This window comes from Nyctibius grandis, chromosome 10, assembly GCF_013368605.1.
Source record: "Nyctibius grandis isolate bNycGra1 chromosome 10, bNycGra1.pri, whole genome shotgun sequence".
In the NCBI taxonomy this organism is placed as follows: Eukaryota; Metazoa; Chordata; class Aves; order Nyctibiiformes; family Nyctibiidae; genus Nyctibius; species Nyctibius grandis.
In genome coordinates this window covers 8,106,007-8,126,623 of record NC_090667.1, presented here as the reverse complement: position 1 = coordinate 8,126,623, position 20,617 = coordinate 8,106,007, and the positions used below count along the sequence as shown (strand labels likewise).

The 20,617-nt window shown below is 41.7% G+C and overlaps 1 protein-coding gene across 5 annotated transcripts in view; it reads right to left on the bottom strand.

The window, feature by feature from the left end:
- SGCD (sarcoglycan delta) overlaps window positions 1-20,617 on the bottom strand; it is a 340,677-nt gene that overhangs the window by 61,353 nt on the left and 258,707 nt on the right. For all 5 annotated transcript variants that reach the window (XM_068409440.1, XM_068409437.1, XM_068409441.1 and 2 more), the window contains exon 4: window positions 14,472-14,573. In XM_068409440.1, coding sequence (XP_068265541.1) covers window positions 14,472-14,573 — 102 coding nt within the window. The remainder of the gene's footprint in view (window positions 1-14,471; window positions 14,574-20,617) is intronic.

Here is a 20,617-nt window from a genome sequence, read left to right as displayed (position 1 = left end):
ACACTAAGCAGTAAGGTATTCAGTAAAACATAGGAGACTTCGCAAAAGGTATTGACTGATTGTTTGCTAGGTTAAACACATGGCAAAACAAGCCCTAACTGCTCACTAGCTGTCTGTCTATGGCTCACTCTGGAAGAGATACTAAAAACTCCTAGAGCAGAGACTAAAACATAAAAAGCACTTTGACTGACAACCCTAATTTGCAGCTGAAGCAATCCCAACTAATGCTGTCTTTAAGGAAATTCCATACTTTAACAGATGTCCTTAGACTGTTTTAGGAAATTATTAAAATATTTGGAAATCCATTTAAATTTTAACAGGCAATTTAAAAATAATGCATCACAGTCAGCGTGTTTGAAATTTGGATGGTCAAATTTGAACCTATGGATTCAAAGACTTCACACAGTAAGGGCATGTGAAGCTTGTGGAAATAATGGAAATGGTGAATGCTGCACGTTCACAAAACTTTCTGTATTGGTAGGACTGAACTGAGCATTACTGCCATTGGAAAAAATCCGATGCATTAAGTGTGCTGAGCACCAGGAGTCCTCTGGCGAGACACCCTCAGAAAACAGTTGAAATGAAGAGAACAGCACAACTTGTAAAATGACCAAATAATTCTGAAAATGCTTCAAGCACTTCACTGCACTCAGAGTTCACCCAAAGGTGTTATACCAGAGTTGATCAAACGTGCACTGATGATTACCTCTGCATCACTGGGGAACGGCTCTCCCTCGTACAAACTAAGCAGGACTCGGGTAACTGTAATGCTCTTAAACAGGGGAACAGTGATCCTAGGTTCTCAGCACATTGATCACCACTTCCAGTAAAAAACAACCAAGTATTCACTAACCATTTCAATTCACTTGAATTCTTCTGCAGAAATACCAAACCACAGTTGCTGCTCAGTGGCAGCTCGCACCGATCTGATCCTTGGCTATAGGAGGTGTCACAGAAGCGGGACTATGGATTTGTGCTAAGCTACAGCCTGTTTTCTGCCTCGGGCTATCCTAGTTATGGTCAGACTCCAGTGGTGACAGATCTCCTGCTGAAGCGAACACAGTGTAGATAGCCACAGGACCAGAGGAGAGAGGGAGAGAAAAGAGCACTCTGCTAAGGTTTAAAATATTCTAAATCATCCAACTATACAGTTACTCTACTGCTCGTAACGTTTACTCCAGACAACAGTGCAGACCTCTGTTCATGTGTTTTCATTTTTATAGCCTTTCTGGTATGCCTACTGCCTGCCTTAAACATCTTTTAAAACTGCTGGTAAATCATATCTCACTATCTATAAAAGGCATTTTGAGGACAATATTAAAATTATACAGAACTAGTAATTTCTGAGTTACTTTCTCTTACTATCAGCGTTACTTGGACCGTAGTACAATGAGAAACATTTAGGATCTCGCTCAGATAGTGAGGTGAATACACATTAAAAGAGTACATACAGTTAATACTAAGAAAGGCACAGTATTATTTTCCAGAAGTCTGATTCAGCAGAGACTCTGGGCTTCTGCAACGCTCACAGCACCTTTTATGCATTTTGTTACTGCGCTGCATAACGCCAAGTTATATATTCAGATGTTTTTCTCCAAGAAGGCTAATAATGTGGCTATCCCTGAACATTGCTTTGAAAGTATAACTTTCCTTTGCTGCATGTCATGGATTGCTTACTTCTCGTATTAGATTACAAATGGCCATGCCAACTTACGTATGCATGTACAGCACGAAACACAGGCAAGATCCTAGCAGAGGCCCCTGGTGTTACTGAAATTCAGCTGCTGCTAATAAGAAGAAGGGAAAACATTTCCATCTGTCTGGATTGTGAAAAAGAATTCATGAGTCTCTGATTCATCTGCATCCATATGCTGATACGTAGACAATACTTATGGACACACAGACATATGCGAGGTAGCCAGCAACAGAAATCAAATCAATCACAGATCACAGCATGTGATTTGCCTAATTATGAGTAACACCTCACATTTTTTTATCTACGCAAAAAGCGCTTTGTGAACGAGCAGATGGCATTACTATGGGATGGCACCATCCTCGACAGTTGCAGATGCAGAGCATTTACACAGCACGCCGAAAAAATGACACAACACAAGCTGCTTCCTGGGAAAAAGACTCAAATTGAACAAGTGTCATCAAACAAAATACACGTATTTATTGATGTTCTGAACTTATCTGATCCAGCCTCTCTCCTCAAATCAAATACATACGGGCAGGCCAGGGAGTGATGCTATCTAGGCATCATCAAACTCTCTTAGATAGAACTGTCACGTGAGCTGCCTAGCACAGAAAAGCGGAGATGCAGACCAACTTGAGTCTAGTTCCAACCTGCAAACAATTTAAATCCACACAAGCAGAATCAATAGGAAGAAGCCCTGCAGAGAAAGCAATTACACTGCAAAAGTGACTCTACTAAAGCACGGTTACGGCCGGGAGGCAGGACGCAGAGGCCATCCTCACTTCTGTGATTACCCAGTGGAGTTCTTTCCAATGCATCTGGCCTGTGAAATGACAAGGTTCAGCCTGGACATGTTCCTGCAATCAAAGTGTTTCTGTTTCTGGGCTTCTATTGCAATTGTTAGGCTCTTCTTTATGAGCCCGTCCTTCAGGTTTGCTGTGCTCCATAGGCAAATGCGGGTCTGTGCCTCAGGGAAGAGGTCTGAAGGGCTCGGTGTGCTCTCCTTTTTGATAGTTTCATGGGAGTAATAATCTCATTGCCTGGGTCTGCAATTATTTATTCATTGGAGACTGTGCGCTTGCCACTGTACAAGACACAAAGAAAGATCATCTGACCGTTCCCGGTGACAGAAATTTCAGGATTTCTATTCAAATTCTTGCTTTTATTTGTGGTTTGTCTGCATTTTTTTCCCCAAGCTGCTGTAAGCACATACACTGGTGTGACAGGTTTGAAGCAACTATAAAATGATTGATGAAAACCATATTTTTGGCCTTGTTGTGGGAATATTTATTGTAGAAATACACTCAGTTAACTCTTCATGGGCACATCTGGGAAAATGAGAAGGACAGAAAAGAAAGGCTGGGCCCACAACTGTACATCTGATACCAAAGTAATTTGTTCTGCTTTAATTATGATACAGGATTATGGGGTCACAGAAACATTTGCACCGACTGTTTTTGAATTGCTTTTATCTAACCACTTTATTTCTTGTGCTGAAATGATCAATACTCGGCTTTAAGAAGGATGCTCTGTCGGTCTACATGACTAGACAGAGGCTTCCTCACAGGAATAAACACAGGGGCCCAGCTCTGACCTGCAGTGCTATAACAGTCCACGTGTGAGTTAGTGTCAGACAGGAACCATCTCGGAAGGGAAGAACTGCAAACCTCCATCCATCTCGGAGAGGCAGAACATCTAACAGCCAAGGCAGCAGTACACTTGAAAAGGTAAAATGACAGATGCAGCTAAGCATGTAACATGAAATTGGACTGATCTGGAGGAAAGATGCTAAATCCTGCTGGACGTTGCTACACCAGACACATGTACCTACAGAGAGAACATGACAGCAAAGGTCTGATCAGTGGGACAATTGCATGAGCAGGAATAGGGTGATGCGTGTTGGGATTTGACTGCATCTTGTGGCTGCCATTCAATAGACACTCTTGAGTATCTGCTTCAGGGTGAAGAGAGGAGAGGAATGTGGGGCATTGCCATGGTATAGGGCTGATGAGCAAAAATACATCCCTAACCAACACCACTGGGGAGCTGGGAAGTGGTATTTCAAGAGATGTCAGGCTCACAGAAAGAGCAGCAGATGCTTTTTACATGCCTGGAAGAAGACAGGAATGTTGTTTGGGGAAATGGTGAGTAACGGCAAAAGCAGCCAAAGAGATTAAGATGTGTGAAGGTAAAGGAGAGTGCAGGGAGACATACAAAAGCCAAGGACCCGGAATTACTCCTTGGGCAATCAGCAGGGTGGCTCAGCCTGTCTGGTTGTCTCCACTTTTAAACAGAAGGCATTTGCCTCCTGATGTTTTTATTCATGAAGTTCTTTCAAAACTCTGGGGAAACAAAACTGACCAGTGAAAACACCTGACCCGTGGCTCTACCAGGAAAGAGCGCAGGAAGGATCCTGCCTGCGTGTTCCCGTTTCTTCTACTTCAGCTAAGCTACAATTCCCAGAATGCTGCATAATGGATAATGTTGCGGAGAGAAACAAAAAGCCTGCTGCTCTCCCGACTGTGTACCAACATCAACATTCAGCATTTATAAATAACAGTTGGGATCTTAAGGAAACATATATAGCAAAAGTCAGTTTGCAGTAGGAGCTGGGGATTTCAAAAGTGTAGCAGCAATACAGATAAAATATTTTGGCTTGAAGCAACAGTAAACATGCAATAAAAGATGCTTCTCAACCTAGCAGCATTGACAACGTAAGTGCCATTGCCCTGTCCAGCCTTTAGTTCATTTAAACAGTGAAGGATGTTCTGCAAAAAACTGGAGGGGACAGGCTCTGAACACTCAACCACAGGAAGCGTCAGAGGAAATGTGTTCGGGTTCAACCCATCAACCCACTGTCTTCCAGCCATGGCTCTTTGGAAACCAAGTCACTAAATCAGCTCAGGTTGATCACTCACTCCCGACCTGTTACAGCAATTAGTGTGAATTTGGATTATGGATTACTTGGCGATTCACCGTGTGGCTTCACCTGAGTGTACAACACAACAGTGAATCTGTTTAAAGGGAAATATCAACTGCTCTAAGGTGATGAACAGCTATGCCCACTTTGTACTTCTAATCTGCAAAATATAGCTCAAAAATAATGATTTTATGAAAAACAATGAGTTCACACTCTTCTAGATCAACCTAATCAAAAGACAACAGCTTTTGGCTAAAGAACTGAAAGCCCTGCTGGAGAGAGATGCTTGTTCTGTCAGACAAATGACCTCTCTTCTCCCCTCAATCAACCCGATTCTCTGTAATTTTATTTACTTCTCTGCTTCTAAATATTGATGTCTTACAAAGCTTCTCACTGGAAAAAAACACATCTTACTCTTCAGCTGTGCTGCCTTGGGCTGCAGTCCTGTCAGATCACATTCAAGATGACGGCTCAGCTTGCATTAGTACTTGGAAAAGAAGACTTTCCAGGCACTGTGAAGAGTGATATGGATGATTCAGTGAACAGTACACTTCTCTCCAAATCAGTAGCCACCCATTCATGGTGCTACGGGCAATCTTTTGCAGCTGCTGCTGGTTTCTTAGTAGAGAAGCAGAACTCAGATGTTAACCACTTTTATTCATTAAATGCCCCATGACAAATCCACCCCTTGTCTAAATCAAGACAGAGACAATGGAATGATATATTGTGCCCTGATGGATGAAAAAGGAAGAAATACTGTGAGCAGAAACACCTTGAATTTTCTTTCTGTTCTATACATTATTCCCTTTCAGAGAAAAATGAGGAGCAGACTCCCTACTAGTACTTCATACAACCTGCCTCTGAAAATTATCCCACCTTTTAAGGCTAGACTGGAAACAAACCTAAAAAGTTCATTGGACTCAGAATCACAGCAAATCAAGAGGAAATCAACAGACATGTGGCATTTTACACTGAAAGCCTGCAGTAAAAGACTCAAAAAGAAACAACAAAAAAAAGGGCATCATGGAAACTGCTTTCCTTCACCCCCACAAGAAAGATAATTTTTTTACCATATCAGCTTTTATTTGAAAATATCTGCCAGCTCTATCATCACACTCATTTACATCAGGACTCCTTGCACCAATCCTCAGCTGCTACAGGAGTGAACGAGCAAGGCGCTTTGCTCACCCTCATCCCTATCTCCTGTCCCACTCTCTGTCGACCTATTGACAACATAAAACCTTTTGGAGGAAAGGGTGGTGTCTGTCCCCAGGTTTGTACAGAGACCAGCAGGATGGATTCCTGCCAGCGGCTTCGCTGTGCCACACACATGCAGTATGAGTAGAAATTACAGGGCATAACCCAGCAAAGAACACAATGTACGCCTAACTTCATGCATGCGAATAGCCTTCCTGATGTCAATTAAATTACTTATGTCTATAAATTATGCACATAATTAAATATCTGGTTGGACTGACGTCTAAATGAATGATTTCCTGACAAGTCAGAAAGCCTATCTCTGTGACTAGACATTTTATAGACATTTTCATCACACACGTGCAGTAGTGTTCGACTTTCCAACTCTGTGCCACTAACGCTGGCGTGGGACTGTCCCTTCCTGAAAGACGCTCTCGTACATGGGAGCAAATGGCCAGACATGGCCTCAGACAAACAGAGATCAAAAACAGAGACGTTCCAGCCAGGGAAATGCTAACAGCCAAAGAAATTTTACTCTTTTCTTTCAAAAGAAGCAAGTAATTTTTCCCAAGAGCCTCAACCAATTTGCCCTAAAAGAACAGGAGCAAATTTAGAGTTGTTCTTGTTTTTCCCTGCGTTCTTCTTTCTCCAAATCCAACGTCTGTCATTTAGAAACAGAACAATCAAAGAAACTCTTATTACTGGCATAGCACCTTGTAAACGAAACGTGGAAGGTCTGGCTTTCCTTTCCTGTTGCAAATCAAAGCACACACAAACTGAACTGTCTGTAAAACCAGTTGTGTGTGCCTGCGCTTCCTAATGACAGCACAGCTTGTCTTGCCAAGTAACGCTTGCCTTACAAAATACATAACTTTGCTGCTGAAATAGTTTTGATCAGCAGAAGAGTTTTTTGCTGTCCTGTGGTAAGAAGACACAAAGCTCTGCTCTTGAGGTTTCTTGGAAATATCAGAAAAACGTTCTTTTTCTTTATAAATGGATCTTGCTATTTGTCTTTTAGCGTTTCCTTTGTCTATTTGTCTCTATCTTCTCTCTATCCACACTATATGAAGTTTTATTCCTTTTTCATTTTTAGTATTAAGAAATTGTTTTTTATATTTCAGTCTTTCCAAAGTAGCCTGAATCCTGATTGTCAGCAGCGATGTCTAGACATAGTAAATTCTCAAACTCAAGGCCTTTGCCCTTGGGAGAGCAAAATGCAGCAGTACACAATCACACATGTTTTTCCCTGAGTGGTTTCAGGTACTTTGTAAGGCTTACTTCTTTCTGAGACTACAGCTTGTTAAGATGAAATCTGGATCAAGTTTTGGACTGAGAATTCCAGGCTGTTCTACGAATGTTTTCAGTCCCATGGGTTGGTTCAGGTGAGCTGTAGTCAACTACCAGCGGAGCTTCTCTTTTAGAGAAGCAACACAAGTCAGCAACAGAAATCCCACAACCAGTAGGTGTGACTGATGTGTCCTGCACTCATGAATGCCCCAGTGCATTCATGGGTGTAAACACTGTGCTTTTTTTTTTTTTTTAATATAAAATTAAACACAGAAAAATAAGGATGTACAGCTCCTGAAGGTTTACAAGCCTATAGAAATACTGAGAGGCTGTAATTAATGGCTAATTAGGGAAAAAAGAGCTTCACAGTAGCTTCCCAGTTAATTCATAGAGGTAGCATGCAAATTCGAGATGCCAAACCAAAGCTGAAATAGCAGACATTAGAAGCGTGGCACATGTCCAAGGAAGGCGAGAAACTGCCTGCCAAATCCATTCAGCTCAGCCATTTTTTCTTTCAGCTTTAAAATCAATAATTCCATGTCTTTTCTTTTTCCTTTCTGGGGAATAAACTAAATCAAATGTTTATTCTGTTCTTTAAGTTCTAGTGCCTACACTCCTGTCTCAAGGCTCGCGGCTCAGCAGAAAACACGATGTTAGCTGATTTGCAACCTTTCTGTGGCAATACAGCCCCACCACACAACTCAGCCCCACTGTCCTCCTCTTCACAGCTGAAAGACAAACGATTTCTGGGATCATGGCAAACATGCAATGCAAAAGCTTAGAGACCACAGAGCACCCAGCCTTAATGCAGCAGCTCACTTTGAGCTGTGATGCGCATCAGTTGTTTTTATGACTGCAGAGCCCAGCTGCAGATGTTTGAAACGGAGAGGAGAAGGGAATCCTATCAGAACAGCAAAACAAACACATGATCTGAACAGCTCCCCTCTCCTTACACAACCAGCTCAAGCAGAGAAATTTCACCTGCCGAAGGGAAAAAGTCAAACACATTGGGTGATCGTTTGGGAAATTCTCCATCTCCTTCATGTTTGGCTTTGGAGTTGTTATTAATCCGCATCAACTTCATGGTCCCAACTCAATCCCTAGAAGGTGAAAACCACTGACTGTAAAGTGCTTATTCAACTTACGGGTTCAGATACTTCTGCAATGACCGTATCAGGTTTTCTGGACACAAAATCTCCTCCGATGTTAGGATAAGAAAGTATGAACATATTGTTCCCAGAGTTAGTTCAGAGGTGTGCCCATGATGAAAATATAGACAAAAGCTGAGGCAGGTAGCCCACTTGGCACAGCTGATTGACTCTAATAGGTGTTGATTACACTGCTCATATTGCATGAAATTAAAAAGCTTACAAACGTTATGAGCCATTACCCTTCCATTTAAGAGAGCTTATGACAAGTTAGCAACATTTAATGAAATCCTTTTCAAAATGTCACAGGCAGCCTCCACAGGATTTTGCGTTGAAATGCAACTTGTGGCGTTATTTCAAAAAGTTTGTTTACTTCAGATCTTCCTCTCTCACTCTTCTTTGGGATACTCAGATTTTGCAGCTGGTGGGATACTTCAGGTCCCCATTCTGCTCTCAACGTGCAGCACATAACACCAGTGCGTTAGACAAACATTGGGGAACAGACAAAGCAAGTTTTAATTCTGGTGTTATTGGAAGTACCCCTTCAGCCAGCCTACACAATTTCCTTCAAAATTCAAAGCTGAGAGACTTCTGGCCAATTTTACAATGAAGGTAAAGGGAAATGTTTTCATAGTTGCTGTAAAATTTACTTAAACTTCCACCTTTTCAGCACACTGGAAATATCACAGAGCCACTAACTGCCCCCAAAGTGCTGGGGCAACCAAGGTTCAGTCTGAAAGAGGCTCTCTGGATTTTATTGCTAAAGAATGAAATTTATTAAGAGGAGAGCATATCAGTTTTAGAAATCCCACTGGACACTCACAGCCTACTGCCATATGTGGACTCAAATCTGCTTTGGATGGCAATGGCAACAATATCTGTGCATCAGGTGACAGCGCTTCTGCTAAAACGATGCCTTTTGCAACTTGCTGGGCTGCTTCTGTTTATTTTTACTGTTTGTCCTACTGACTGCCAGCTCTCCTCTCTGCTGATAGTTGTCGGGCAAGCAAGACTCAAACTGACCAAACTGAGACATTTATAGCAAAAGCACACTGGCACAGAATCTAACTACAAGGTATCTGGAGTGGTATCACAGCGAATGCTTAATAAACCCTATAGGGAGAACATGAGATGGCCGGGCACGGCTGCAAGGAGCTTGCTTTTGTTGGCTGTGCCGTCACTAGCAACCTTGTCCTTTCTTCAAATTATTAGGGCTTTTAAACAATATTTTAACATCTGCTGCCAAAAATCAACGAAGAAGCAGTAAGCTATGAAGATGCAGTTAGAGGAAGCATCGTGCTTCAGAAGTCGACCTCGGATAGCGTGAGTTATTTCTACCCAAAGCCACAGTGGCAGCTGAACTGCTCCAGAGGCAGGAGACCAACATTTCCATGAGCTGCCAGGAGCTCTTACGGGCTCATTCGTATCCTAATGTGAAAAAAAGAAGATTCATCTCTTCTTTGAAGAGAAGCGGCCACTCAGGGAATAGCTAAACACAGGGAGGAGTAATGGCCAAAGAGTCGGTGGGAGTGACGGTGGGACTGCTGAGTGACGGCAGCATGGTCAGACAAACTCCATTTCCACCCTGTGATGGTTTCATTGAGCATGCTGAAATCCTTAAGTACTTTGCTAGACCATATCACTAGGTACTAATTAAATATCCTTTTATTGCTCTGTAAACTCTCACAAAGGAAGACAATGAATTATTCTGTCTCCTTCCTCAAAAAATAGCGACCTTCTTTCATGCAATCTATCTGAGCCTTTACTGAAAGCTAGATTTCTGCTACACCGTTTGAGCGTCATCCAAAGTTGCAATTATCTTGCCATCTACATTGCCCTTCCTCATGGGTGAGTGTTGCCTTTTAATCCAAATCAGTGTGTTATATTGTTTATAAATATGTATTTATGGCTATGAGGCAGGTATGCTCCATTGTGGGCACATGTCATTGTTTAATCCAAATACATGGTTTATTGTTTTCCAGGGCGTATTTATAGCTTTGAGGCAGGCAGACCTGCAGAGCAAATAATACAAAAGAATACGTCCATTACGGAACAGCTTCTGTGCTTTAAAATTACAGCACTCTTCTTCCAGATCTGAACGTAGTGAGACAAGTATATTGGCAAAATAATTATTTATCACTCTTAAAAGCTTCCTTTAAAATTTCTATCATTCAAATACTGGCTGGGGAAAATGTAAAGTACGGACAAGCATATTTTATGCACTTGCTAGTCTTGCTTTTATGCTGATGAGAACTTTATTAAACACCAGTAAAGGGAATAGCAGCTACCAGCCCTAATTCACAACTGTGAATTTTTTAGGCCAAACAGATGCCCTTGCAGAATCACAGCCAAGTACCAATGACAGGCCCAATCCTTCTCCCACTGTAGTCCCTAGTTATTTTGTACGGCTTCAAATGAGACCAGGTTTGCTCCAACAATCTGATGGAGCACGCTGCTCTCAGTGAGACACTCAGTGCTACAGGGAGCAGGATAGGGACCTCTAACATCACCAAACGAAAGGAAAATAAAAAAAAAAAGACACTGTACTTTGTCTCAGGCTTTTTTTCGATATATTAGGATTCTTCTTTTAAATTCTTTTTTTCAGTTGATTAAAAATAATGACAAGCAGACCATCAACATGAAACTGGCTAAATACACTAGGAGTTCACTTTAAAAGACACTTAAAATCTACTTGAAATCTGTTCAGTGAATTTTGCCATCACTTATACCTGTACAACAAGGTTCAGAATAGCTTGGAGCTCCCCCCAGTAGCAGAGGACAGACAAGAAGGGTTGGTGCCCATGTTTAGATCTATGTTCCCAGACCCACCCATCAGTAGGAGAGTCTGCAAGAGCTGAATGGGCAGGACTCCAGTCAAGAGCTTTATACTGCAAAAAGATAATCTTTGTCAGGCAAATCCATACTCTTGTCTGTAAAAGGATTCAGGGTAAGAAAATTTAAGCCCAGGTGTAAACATTTGCAAACTGAGGTTTATTTTTTCTATCTATACACTTGAAATGAACATTGAAAGGGCAAAAACATCCAAATCCTATCACGGCAATGTCTTTCTCTCTTCCTAAAGCTGAGTTTATAATCTCATTGGTTGTCACACAGCTCCTGAGAGAAGAAATTCACTTGACTTTCCTGTATAATTACAGCACAGGATTTTATTTCTGTTGTTACCGGAATGGAAAATGCACATGGCCTCTTGTCTGTCTTGCCCCTTTTAAGACCCAGATGTGGCAAGCTTCAAAACAACCCAACTGCACTAAGAAAGCTAAATCTGTGCTTACTGTAAGTTTCAAGTGACCTGCTTGCTAGCAGCTCTTCTCAACAAAGGCAGGAAAATTTCCACTTTTAAATTTCTATTCAAGTTAAGGCAATGAAGACTGAAGACCAGAAAACTGTTGCCATTGCTTTCCAGCACATAAAATTAACAATTTGTGCTGCTGCGTGCAACTTTCACTCAAAGTTTGTCTGATTTATAAGCAACCAGATGGTTCACACGATAGTCCACAATAAATTACAACAGTTAGAAAGACAGCTACATTTTGAGAGTGACAGTGCAGCTGAGCTACAGATGGGTTTATGGATGACCCTTCCAATTTTTAATAATCTCCATAATTTATGTGCAAGCAAAGAAATGCGAGGATTCCTAATGCACCTTCTTGACTAAGTACAAATCACTTTTATTCACACAGGCAATACTTCATGGTCCAGTTAACTTCTTAATTAAAGGCAGCAAGATGCTCATGTTCCATGCAAGTGGCATGGAAAATACTGTTTAGCGTGCAATATGTTCAGCTGGGAGTTCAAGATGCTCTGATCACTCCTGGAAAAGGGAATGCATCTATCTCATTTCTTTAAAACAAGACTACAAGGGTGCAAACACTGCTACCACCAGTTACTATTCATTAATCTCCAGATAAACTTTAGGCTCGTACAGTAACGAGGTCATGTTTATTTGCAAGCTCTGATGCTTAGAAATAGGCTCCTAATCCAGGAGGCACTAGAAACGGAGTATTACTGAGCCAGGACTACGATGGGGAAACAACAGGAACAGAGACCCTCCTTGTATGAAGAGAGAGGGATTTGGGGGGTCACTCTTGAATGGATGAGGGAAAAGGAAAGCAAGCCTGGAGGGTGTAATTCCTGAGACAGAAGGCAGTGGTGATGCAGAAGGAAACTGGCTGGAAGCAGCTTTAAGAAGCGAGTTCATGTCAGTGATTTTAACGGCCACTTCTCCGGCATGGGACTGAACCACTTTGGTCCAATCCTTCTGCTAACATTTTTGAAGGGACTCACAGAAAGATGCCTTTGTTGGGTTGTCATCAACTGCATGCCACAGTACAACAGATTCAGCTCTTCCTGGTTGTAATTTCAGTTGCAATGAGTTACCTTCCAAAAGGAGCACAGCTAAATGCAACTACTCTGTCCAGAAGGTGATGAAGGGGGCAGTACCTACTAGAGCTCTTTAAGGCACAAATTCCGTAACTATCATCCTTTGCTTGATTGCAACTCTCTCATTTGCTTACAAGAGGGAAAATTCACACACAGCACAAGAAAGCAGAAGTTGATTGAAATCAAAAGGATTGCCCCAGTTGCCTCCAGCCCAACAGTAATTCCAGCATTATCGTGGGCAACCTGAAAGCCAGCACAGGCTATTCCAGTTTAACTCCACTGAGAAGTCAGAGAAACTATGCACATGGTTTATGTAACTATATAGTTAATATAGTTTCTGGGACTCATCTACTGAAGCCAGCAGGGATGCTCCAACTCACTGGGCTGTAGATCAGACCTTCTGGCTTGCAACTAGATCCTTCTCTGGCTAACAGCAAAAATAATCCTGGAGGCGAGATAATGCAAGGAACACACGCAAAGGCCTTACTTTCTATTTCTTGTTCCTTGCATTCATTACACTGTCAATGGTGCGGAAACTAGTTTCATAACCTCAAGAAGGGGACAACTTTTGTCCCCCCTGCCATATTAAAATGTAGATCAATATGATAATATGTAAACAGCAAACTCCCCACTAGCAAGAAATGGTTCTCAGTTCTCTTAGTAATCAAATATTATTTCCAGTAATCTAACTAGAGAAAAGAATGTAAGTAGCAATTTGTCAGTCTATTTATTAAACTGAGTGCTGCACCTTTTCCACACATTTTACATTACAAAGTGTATGACACGTAAGGTTCTGCAGTTCTAATTCAGGGATGAAAACGTCTATAGATATGAATGTTTTCTCATTAACTTTTCTTACTAAATGATTATGCTTGTTTAAATAAATGCCTAGTCATCTTACAGAGGTTACAACCTTCAATAATTAAATTGGATATTGTGTTGGATGTTGTGTTAATTATGCTACAAGTTCCAATTTCTACAAGGCCACTAGGCTTGTAGATAGGCTGAGATAAAGGGATGTTAACTTTATTTAATTAGCTATCTGCCATTGTTATCAAAATGGAAGGTTGGTATCAGACTCAAATTAACACTTTGGATCAGGAAACATGATAGATGACATCTTCTGAGGATCCTGAAAACTCTCTATAATCGTTTCAGTTCTTTTAAAGCTGCTCAGGACAAACAGCATTGCATTATAAAGAGCAAAAGTCACCAACAGTCAATGAAGTGCTGCTATGAAAATGCCATTTCAATCACACTTGGGTCCTTTCTCATTTTCAGATGTTAACGTCCTTGCCACTTTTGTCAAGCAGTCTCTCCTAGCAGCACTGAATTTTAACTGCATGTAATTTTAAAACACATGAAATAGGACAGCGCACATAATATGGGTTTATTGTGCCAGCTAACAAGAGATCAGGCCCTTGTGCCACGGCATCACCTCTCTGCAGAAAAAGAGTAACTAGTTAAACATGAGCTGGTTTTCACAACTGCCTGCCATCCCTCTATCTTGGAAACATTAGTTCTCTCAGTTGAGGGTTGTTTATAATTTATCTCAAAAGGAGACAAAAAGACAATGTGAAATCTCAGAGGTCCTGGAAGCATTTTAACTACAAACTAAACCCATGTGTATCAAACTTGCAACTGCCCAGTGGATGTAGTATCTGGATTAGGTACCCAAAGGACATTCACTGTCTCACTCCCCAGATTACATTTGTATAGAGTGGCCAAAGTAATCTATCTGATAACCACGCCACCCTGCCACTTCATGGTTTCTTACAGTTAGGGCTACAGAAACGTGCTTATTCCTTTCTGAAAAACTTACTGGTCTTGACCGGATTTCTTTGGCGTAGAGAGGTTTCAAGAATTCTGAATCTCCTTCGAGCTTTAGACCCTTTTCCGTGATCCTCAGGTTCCCCATTCCATCCTAAAACAGACAAAAAGAAACAACCCCATTAGTTACAATTACTAAACTCACCAGGCTGCCAATAGCTGATTTTTTTTTCCCCATAGAGGACATGTAAAGCACTGGGAGGCACTAGAGAATGCAATTACTTGTGTTATCCCTTTAGCTCCATTTCCGTGAAAAAAACTTCTATTCAGAGCAATCTGCAATGCCCCCCAGTAAACCATTTACACAGACGAAAGATGTTCTTTTAAGCTAGTCATCCCTAGTCAGAGAGACGCGGCGATGCTCTGTGTTAACAGGAAACTATTCACTGTAATATTCACCGTCTGCCTGTATATTAATATACCTTCTCATTCACAGCAAATCCATATAAAGACTATGTGATTAATTCTACTGAACTCCATATAGAGAATACGTGATTAATTGCACTGAACCGACAAAATAAGGTTTGGCTATGTAGGAGAGTATTGCAATAAAATGTGGGAGGGAACTTTTCCCTATTACTTGGGGAAATCTCTGCAAAACATGGACTCTTTGGCGGGGTTTCTTTAGGGCTATCAGCCCTCACAGCAAAAAGATGTGGACACCTGTTAATCAGTTTCAAGGCTCACAGTCTTTCCTGCACTTTTGATATTGTTAAGATGCTACACAGCTTTACTGGAATATACAGTTATGTAAATATTTGCTCTGGGAGAAGCAACTACACAACAGGAATATCTTTCCAATAGACTGCTCTCCTGTCTTGGGCCAACTCCTGACTTTTCTCTCCCACAATGATCAGCTCAGGACTGGAGCCCTCGCTCTGCTCCTTGCACAGCCCAAGCACATCCCAGCAATCTGAACCTCTATATCCAAATGTCTGCATCTCCTGAGTAATTCTCCTGCCCTTCAAACAACCATTGTAAAGTCAGGCATGAAGTGACTGATATAACATTCATTTCTGTCTTCTCCTCATTTGGATTTCATAGTTGCAGCTACCAGTCCTCACCCTCTTCCCAGCCCTACACCAGGCTCCCCCAGTCCCCACCTCTCCCTGTGCTTCTGTGGCAAAAATCTTCTTGACAAATGGCGTGAAGTGCTGGCTACAGGCCTCCAGCAGATGACTGCAAATAGTCCATTTTCTTTAGAAATTGTTTAGTTATGTGTGTCCAAGATGTAATGAAACATCTGACAAACCATAATAGCAAACAAAATATACATCAAAATTTTATATGAGTTTTTCTTCTGGTTTTTATGCAATAAGACAGGTATACGGATATACTGGCACAGAACAGAATTGGACTAAACTATATTTCACCTTTAACTTGTGAAAGTCATAGCTTCTACTAAGATGAGGGATTTAGGTTCATTTAGGCTATAACTGCTTAGAAAGTTGTGTGTGTGTGTAAGAAACATGGTGTGGGGAGGGAATTGCAAACATAAATGTATCATCAAAAACACATCAAATGCAAGGTATTATTTCTAAGATTCAGGGTGATTGTCAAAGTCTGCATGGATTGAGGTAAGTTGTTTTTTCTTTTCAGAGAAAAAGATGGTCTGAAGAATACCTTTTAGCATAAATTCAACTGACATCACTAGGATTTGAGACTCGCGCCAGCAAAAGCTATGTCTCCACATGTGTAAATTAAGATTGGGAAATGACCAAGAGTTGGGTAGTCAAGAACACGCACAACAATCCTCAAACACACCCCTTAAGGAATCTTTCCACCAGTTTTTTTTTTTATCATTTCTCCAGGCTAGAGAAGCAGGAGGATGATGCTATATGATGCCTTGGGCCTCCAAGATAAGGCAGGATACAATAATCACAAAACCTACAACAGCTGGAGCTCAGCGTGGGGAGGACATTGCGATGAGGGACACACACATCAGCACTTACAGAAACAGGACTCATGTTACAGTGAGAGAGATGTTGAAACCAAGGGTCACGCAGGCCATAGGATGGCAGTAGTAGTATTTGGAGGGATTACTGATCTATAAATACGGACATGCCATACTGACCTCATGGCATCTCATCATGCAATTTAGGGACTCACTGAGGAGGACTGGGCTGCCGCCTTCTCAATTGATCCTGGGCATGTCCTTAAACACTGAAGTCCAAATCAAAAGAGCCTCCTCAGTGCCTAACTCACAGCTGTTTCAGGGATTGTAGAGGCAAGGAGGAACTTGGGTAGAAGCCCTATGAAGACCAAGAGAAGATTGGGAAAATCCAGGAAAACCACATGTATTTGGATATACGCCTTGCATGTTTTCTAATCCAGCTGCAAAAAATAAACTACATCTGTCTACTTTCTCTTCCTCCCATTGTGTGTGCACCTCCAGCACCGCAAGAGGAATCGCTGTCACTAAAGGTGAACGGCCAACCAAACCAGACTGGAATGAACTATTGCCACAAGGCATGAATTTGGAGGGATAAAAATCAAAGACGTAGCACAGCTCAGCAGTGACAATGGCCACTTGCCAGAGGTTCTCCCGTTCCAAGATGTATCACTCTCAGGGTGTACCCTGCCAAGTGAATATTGTTTTTGCCAGAGCATGGTGTCTTATGAACAAAGGCAGGCTCAGGAGTGCTGGGCAATAAAATGACTGCTGTCATCTCATTTTGAAATGAAAGCTGTATGTAAACTTTAAACAGAGACATATGCTGAAAATGCTATTGATTGTTGAAGGGAGGGGAATGAGAGACGGGTCATAAAGTGCCACTTGCTACATTCCTTGTCCCGGGTGTAAAATACTGGCTTATGAATTCTGGGTTGGTGGTGGCACAGAAGGGGTTCATTTCTCTCAAGCAAAAGGATGAAGGAAAATGAGTGAAATATGATTATGCTCCAAAGAGCCCAGATTAAATTTTCATAGTGGTATGCTTTGCAATTTGAGTGAGCAGGAATTATTACAGCTATCTGCAGACCCTCACACATTTTGTGCTGCTAAAAGAACTCTACAAATTTTTTCCCTGAGGGCTTTCACATTGCAAGCTTTTCTCTGGTTTCATTAAGAAAAGTTGCAGGTCATACGAGCTGGTGTATGCCACATGTAGCTCCAAGAATGGCCACCTCTGTGGATACACAATCCTGACCACTTCCAGGGCTCGCTCCTGAGCTGAAGTGGGGCAATACTTTACCAGTAACATGGACCAATGGATAAAGGGACTTGTTAAGTCACAACTGAAGCTGTGGCAAACCAGCAATTTCGATGGCTCACAACTATATTCTACGCTGAGTAGTGACACAGATCCAGCATTCCACCCCACTCTGCTCTTGCACATTTCTCTTCCTTTCTCTCCTTCACCCTCTGTCTCCCAAGTGTCCCCTACAGGATTGTTATATATGAAAAACACACACATGGGACATTTAGCTCACAGATAGATGGTCCTATACATCCCAAAAGAGGTATCAGGCCTATGGGACAATGTACTACAACCAAAACATCAAGAACACGTCTGATTTACACCATATGAGCAAGCGTATTCTCTTACAAAACCACTGGGTTGGAGAAAAAGAGGCACTTCCCCATGTGATTCTTCTCAACCTTTGATCCTTCTCAACTTCTGCTCCCCACTCACCTTTCTCTCCTTCTGCATCTGACAAACCTAATAAAAGCTACACCCACCAGATGTTATCTCTTGACTTCCCTGGTGTTCGGGATCAGGATGCAATGCTCAGCACTGACTCTGACCACGATTAACTCTCTGCTGCTCACGTCTCCTGAGTAAAGATGACAGCTTTGTGCAGTGACAGTCTGGGTCAGCAGGTCAAAAAACAAGCAAAGGTTGTAATTTGAGTTTAAAGTTAACGAGTATCCTGGCCTCTTATAGTACAATCATTATTAAATCATATTCATTTATTACTTCTCATTAGAAAAAAAAATAAGCAGCGTGCAGAATTATACAGAGATCCCAAAATACAGATACACTAGAGAGCAATCATCAGATGAAAGACTACCTCGCATGTTGTTTTATATAAAGCATCTTCATCCTCCCTAAATTATATGGTTTAGTAACAAATAAATGTCATACTCTGCTACAGTGAATATATATGAAAGTTCCTATGAAATTTCATGGACCGTGACCTATAAAATGTAGCAGAAAGTTGGCCAGAGTGACAGAGACCATGAGATTTTATTAAACATTGTGCCTGTGATTTGTATATACCCTTACCTGCCACTCCACTGCTTGCGAATTGGGGGGGCGCGGGGGGGAAAGAAGTATTGATTATTTGATACCCTGACATCTGACAATCTTTGTTTTTCCCCTTTCTATTTGTAGACTCCTCAGCAGAGAGTGAATGACTTTATTGTGTGGGCACAAACCAGCTCTGTGGGAGCTTCCAGGAGGCAAGCCCCAAACAGGAGGCACAGATTCAGGAAATTTCCATTACCACCTGCTTTGAATTATTCAGCTTTTTGTCTGGGCATGGTGAAAACTTTCACATCAATTTTATCATCTATGCCACCTCTCCTTTTATACAATGCCTTGTAATGTGCAGGCATAAAAATTTATGTGCTGTTGCTGACTGCTCTGTATTGAAAGGGGAGAGCAATGGTAAAATCCTGAATAATATAGATGTCATTACGGTGATGCTGAATGAGAAAGGATTTTTTTTTTTAATTAGCTTGAGAAGCAACTCAGTTTAACAACCAATTACAAACAACGGTGTTAGTATTAGGGAAAGAGCCCAGCATTGCTGCTATGTGATCACCAAGGCTCCTCTCTGCCTTGCGGTTAGCACTGTGGCTACACACGTGGATAAAGCCTAGCTTTTTTTTGTTTTCCTTTTTAACAGTTGTGGGTTACTTTAATTTTACTTTTAAATTATATGGCTGCTAGCAGGGAGATTCAGTTAACAGAATAAGAAAAACCAGCCAACTTAACCAGAGACACGTAATTGCTGTGGTAAATACCTGGAAATCATATTAGCCACGCCAATCTGGACTGCTCTCACACAGGAACAGGGGTAATTATCAGTGGGGTCTGCCATCCATGGGCAGGTTTATTAGATCAGGCTGGGCTCCTGCCACAGCTTAACCTAGTCAAGAACCAAGGCGGTGATCACACATATTCACTGTGGTCCATCTTGCCAGAACACTTGGTTCTTTACAAACATTAAATCCAGCCTCACGCTCCTCTGTGCTTCCTCTGTTCTCCTGGCATTTCTGAACATAGAAGAAAATTTGCTGTTCATTGAGGTCTTTCTAAAGATTTTAGGGACACCGGTGATGGGGAACACAGAGAGCTCCAGCTGTCTGCTGGCCACCACCAGCACTGGTGGGTGTTTCCCCAAGCTTTTTCCTGCACCTCCATCCTTTTTCAGTTTTCAGGAGAAAAACTGTAGGCAAGGTTTGTCTCTGCACGGCAGGTAAGCATTTACTTTTTTACTAGGAATAAACTGAAGTTATGTTTGTCAATGTCCTGTGGGAGAGAATTATCTTTGGAGACTGCTCATGTCAGATGGCTGAAACACCTGATTATCGTTGCTTGTATTATTGATTGCTGTGCTCTGCATCGCTTCCAGATATGTGCAAGTTATTACACAGCTCAATACATCCAAAGTTAGGGAAAAAAAAAAAGCAAATGCAAGTGACCTGGTTTTTTCTTCCCCTACTGGGAAGATTTCAGTGTTGTTCTTCTACCTCTGACTTGATGTTAAATGTTTCCAGATTCCATAGATTTAAGGAAGGTCTGTACAGACACACATCGTTGTCAGTTTTTCACAGCCTCAAACACCTGCTTGCTCTAATAGGATCTGCCCTCCCTCCTTCTCCTCATTTTCTTCAGTTAATTTGTCATCTCAGTAAAGATCCCAGTATCCAGCTGCGCATCAGCAGCAGTATTTTCCTAGAGAAGCCAGGAGAGCCTAAACACCCGCCAGCAGCACCAGTCCCATAAAGTTAAAGCTGGTTACACAGTACAGTCCACAGCAACATACACTCCCAGGTAAGGAGACAATGTGTGACAGCTTCTACCTCTGATGTAAGACCTTGTTTCAAGACCTCACCTACGGACTCAGGTTTGTGTGGACAGCAGAGAAACCCAAGCCAACGTAGTGTTACACAGCATATACGATCAT